The 4,178-nt window shown below is 58.6% G+C and overlaps 2 protein-coding genes across 2 annotated transcripts in view; both read right to left on the reverse strand.

Annotated features, from left to right (window-relative positions):
• The window catches only part of VDBG_08033 (conserved hypothetical protein), a gene marked incomplete at both ends in the record, with an annotated part of 1,853 nt that extends 1,153 nt beyond the window's left edge, over positions 1-700 (reverse strand). The window contains one exon of the mRNA XM_003001728.1: positions 89-700. Coding sequence (XP_003001774.1) covers positions 89-700 — 612 coding nt within the window. The remainder of the gene's footprint in view (positions 1-88) is intronic.
• A 1,441-nt stretch (positions 701-2,141) lies between these two features.
• VDBG_08034 (eukaryotic translation initiation factor 2C 3) overlaps positions 2,142-4,178 on the reverse strand; it is a gene marked incomplete at both ends in the record, with an annotated part of 3,422 nt that continues 1,385 nt past the window's right edge. The window contains 3 exons of the mRNA XM_003001729.1: positions 2,142-3,646; positions 3,741-3,839; positions 3,896-4,131. Coding sequence (XP_003001775.1) covers positions 2,142-3,646; positions 3,741-3,839; positions 3,896-4,131 — 1,840 coding nt within the window. The remainder of the gene's footprint in view (positions 3,647-3,740; positions 3,840-3,895; positions 4,132-4,178) is intronic.

Raw genomic sequence — 4,178 nt, forward strand, 5'->3', positions numbered from 1 at the left:
CATGCCGCCGATGAGGCCCGAATGCCAAGGGCCGAAGACGCAACCGGCATGGTGTAGGACAGGATGACGATGGATCCGGAGAACAGACCAGCTGTGCCGATGCCAGCAACCCGCACGACCGATGATGAAAGCGGTCGAGGTGGGCGCGGCAGCGGTGACGACGCTGCCGACCCTCAAAAATGAAGATGGCGATGAGAAAGGCGATCTTGACGTTGAAATGCTTATAAATGGCACCATAGAGGGGCTGCAGCGCTGTCGTGGTCAAGAGGTAGGCAGAGCCGTACCAGCCGATGTCGCCGACCGAGTTGTACTGCGCCGTGATGGCGCCCAGGGCCGGGGCGATGATTGTCTGGTCGAGGGCGACGAGGAAAACCGCGAGGCACAGTGAAGTGAGAATGAGCGTGAGCTTGAGGCCTTTGGGGTAGATGGATTCATCTTCGACGGAGCCGTTGGCGTTTGCATCCGCGGCTGGCTCATCTTGACTTTTCTCGACGGGCTTCTCCGCTGCGCCGTCGTCGAGTGTCTTTTCATCAAAGGCTCTATCTCTATCGACTGATGCCTTCTCATCAATGGGGTCGTGGGTGGGCACCTCTGTCGAGGTGGTGTCGTCGCTCTTCTCCAGCTGCGGCTGTGGTTGAGGTTGGGCGTGTACTTGGGTCGGCTTGACCTCGACGGGTGTGGTTTCCGGCGGCGAAGCCATATTGCAAAGCTAGGTAGAGAGACACGCCAGGGAGCAGGATGAGTCTGGATTCCAAGGGGTTCATAAGGCGAGGTGGGAGGCGGCCAATATGGTCTGGGTGGGTTCTGTCCTTCGCGGTTGCTAGTATGGGCTGGACTGTGACTGCTGGCGTCGTCCGGTCCGGGTGGAGGCTGCCAGGGGAACGGAAGTGGGACAGCAGGAGGTTTATTAGTAGTGCGCAAATTGCAGTGAAGTTATTGACGAGAAGCAAATTCATAAAAGGGGGGGAAAGGGTAGGAGAGGATGATGACGCGACGAAACAAAGAAAACAAAATGCAACAGAAGCAATGGCGACTAGTGCGTCGTGCAACGCTCTTTCCTGGACGAAGCGAAAGACCGAAGTCCGAGTTCGATTTCACACGTTTTTGTTGGGCCGTCTACCGAGCAGGAGCAAGAGCAAGGGACTGGACCTGGCGACTGGTACGGAACTAGGAAGGAAATACAAACCGTGCATAGGAAGCAGGCAAGGCAGGGTCCGCCCGGTGCACTTTCCACTGGCGCCCAAGGCCGAGCTGAACTTTCGGCCCCTCCCTCGCAATTTGGAGAGACATGGGGCCGGCGGCGGCGTGACAGCAAGGGGAAGCGATCAGACCCCAAAGTCCCTTCCCTCTTTCATCTCCGTCCACGCTGTTGCCTGGGCTTGCAGCACTACAGGGCGTCCTAGCCATAGGCCAACGGTCAGCGGCAGGCAGAGAGGTACGGTACGCCACAAGTCTTACCAGTACCTGCCTAGAACATCATCCGACGACATCAAGAGAGAAGGATTGCTTGTCCCCCTCTTCTCGTTGGCCGGACAAGCCTGTCAGGAGATGGAGAGCAGCAGCCATCAGGCAACAGTGCTGGATCGGAGTAGCAGGGGCCCAATCGAACGAAGACGCCGTCCACTGGCCTGCGCGATCGTGAGAGCCATTTCGGAGCTACCGACCTACCTAAGGTAAGGTAAGATAGCTAAGGTACCTAGGTACCATAACTAGGTACCGTACCTAAGGTCACTAGTCATCTTACTTTGCCTAGCAGCCTGTCCTCATGTTCAGCGTCGTGCACATCACCTGCACAGATTTGCTGCCCCATTCACGTACGACGCTGTGACGATGGTGTCCCCAACACCCGTCCCGTCATCCGTTGGATGCTGCCTTACGCATAGGGCTGGCCCCATCAGGACTCGGCCTTCCCCGGATGCCGAGCGCTGATCCCTCGCGTGGTTCTCGGGCTAAACCCACCTACGAACCCACCAGGAGAAAACAACATCGTCACTCGGATGAACTCGAAGGCCGATCGATGCGACGCAACTCGAATGCCCTGCGCCATTCTCAGAGGCCACACTGATACATACAATCATCCATCTTCCCTGAAGCACGCCATTTCCAGTCTGCAGTGCATGACGTCAACGAAGGCCGTCTGCCTAAATGTAGTACATGGTGTCCTGGAGCCGTGCATGCACCACCTTGGCCCCGTCATCTGCCGACATGCCTCCGCCGCTGCGCACCGACGACGACATGGTGTCCGAGACGTCAAAATACTCGGGCCTGTGCACCCGCGCCCGTTCGCACACAATGTCCGCGTAGTACGCCGGCGGGCAGATGCTGACGGCCTTGGTGGCCCGCCCAAAGAGGTAACACAGATCGTGCGTGAACTTTTCCAGCTGATTGGCCGCCTGCTCCGTCATGCCGTAGTTGGTTGTGAATATCTCGTCCAGCAGCACCGTGTACCGCGCCGGCCGCGCCGTGCCCTTCAGCGCCGTGTGCGCCGTCAGGAAGAAGTCCCAGTACCGCGCCTGCGTCACGCCCCGGTCCACCACCGTGCCGTTCTTAATGTTGCGCGACTTGCCATCCATGTGGTCTTCGCGAGTCGGGTAGAACCGTGTTTGGTGCCGCTTGACCGACACAATGATGGAGAGCTTGGGCATGCGGCCGTTCGGGTACATGACGCGGCACGCTTCGCGCATCTGTGGCAGTTCGTGCTCGAGCACCTGGCTGAACTGACCCTCTGAGACGCCATCGCGGTAGACGACGATGAACTCGGGGAGCGACTGCCGGTTCTTCTTGCGCCAGAGCTCCAGCCGCGACTTGAAGCTTTCCAGGAGTTTGCTGTCCAGCATCTCCTGGCCCGCCTTCTGCTCCCACGCCACGGCCGGCCACTGTCCCAGATCCTTGTCAACGCTGGCCACGAGGCCGACGATGCTCGGCGGCACGTCCTTCTCGCCTGGCTGCAGACCCATGTTGGTGGGGTGTGTGACGTCGTAGCCGACGACCATTGTCTTGCCCTGGGCCACGATGCCGATGGGATCCTTGACCCTGTGGTTGATGCCGCCGTTCTTGAGGTTCCACTTGAGACCGATGTTGGCGAACGTCATGGGATTCTCCTTGGTGAACGTCTTCTCCACAGCGCAAATGGTGTGGAATCCAAATTGGCAGTCGCCCAGCGTCTTGATGACACTGTAGAGAGTCGTGTCCTGGCGGGGCAGGATGACGAGCACGAAGAGGTTCGGCGGCCCTTTGGCAGCCCTTTGCTCAAGTTCCTTGAACGCCGCCTCCACGTCGTCCTGGTATCGGAACGACGAAGTGCGTACCCGGAGACCTCGGCGAGGGGCGGTGTCGATGGGGATACCCGTGTTCGCTAGGAAGGCGGCAAATCTGCCCACCGCTTCTGCAGCATCGGTGTAGCGCTCGCTCTCCGTTACCTGCACCCAGGCCCAGTTCATGATCTTGGGGCCTGCCTCGGCAACTTGCACATCCCGCATGTTCCATCCGCCGCCAAACGTCCTCACCTCCTTGTTTTTGAGGTAAAGGACCGAGGGAGACTGAAGCTCGCGGCCCCAGACCGTCAGGAGGCGCCGGTCGATGGTCAGGCCAAATTGCTGGAGCGTTGGGTTCTCATCCAGGCCCAGCGCGCTGCGAACTTTCCGTGCTGATCGAGAGGGCGTTGGCAAACGGAGACCGGCAGGCAAAGTCGAGCATCAACGTTGTCTCCTCGCCGCTGAGCTTGGACCGCACCGACTGACCCTCAATGATGGTACAACGCTCGGCGGGCACATACATCGGCTTGTCGGGTCGTCCTAGGTTGACGAGTGGAAGCTTCGCGTCAAAGTCAATGCCGTACTCTGCATTCTAAGTTAGCGTGAAGCTTCGAGATAGATTAAGGAGACAGTCCGCATACTCCACTTTGAGTATTCATGAACGGTGTAGAGGCCTGGACGCCTGTTGCCCATCACAGTCGTCTCGCCTTCGCGAAGTTCCATCTTGAACCATACGTCTTTGGGTCCGCCCCACTGGAAGTTCTTCTTGAACTTGACAGTCTCGCTTTTAAGAACGTCCCTGTTAATCTGCGAGCTGCTGATTCCAGCAAGGCCCGATATTGTTTTCTTCGCCTCATAGTCACGGCCATTGCCGTCCCTAAAGACGCACCTGACGCGTGCTTTGCTGAGAAAATTGGACAGGGC

Source organism: Verticillium alfalfae, genomic scaffold (assembly GCF_000150825.1).
Source record: "Verticillium alfalfae VaMs.102 supercont1.11 genomic scaffold, whole genome shotgun sequence".
NCBI lineage: Eukaryota > Fungi > Ascomycota > Sordariomycetes > Glomerellales > Plectosphaerellaceae > Verticillium > Verticillium alfalfae.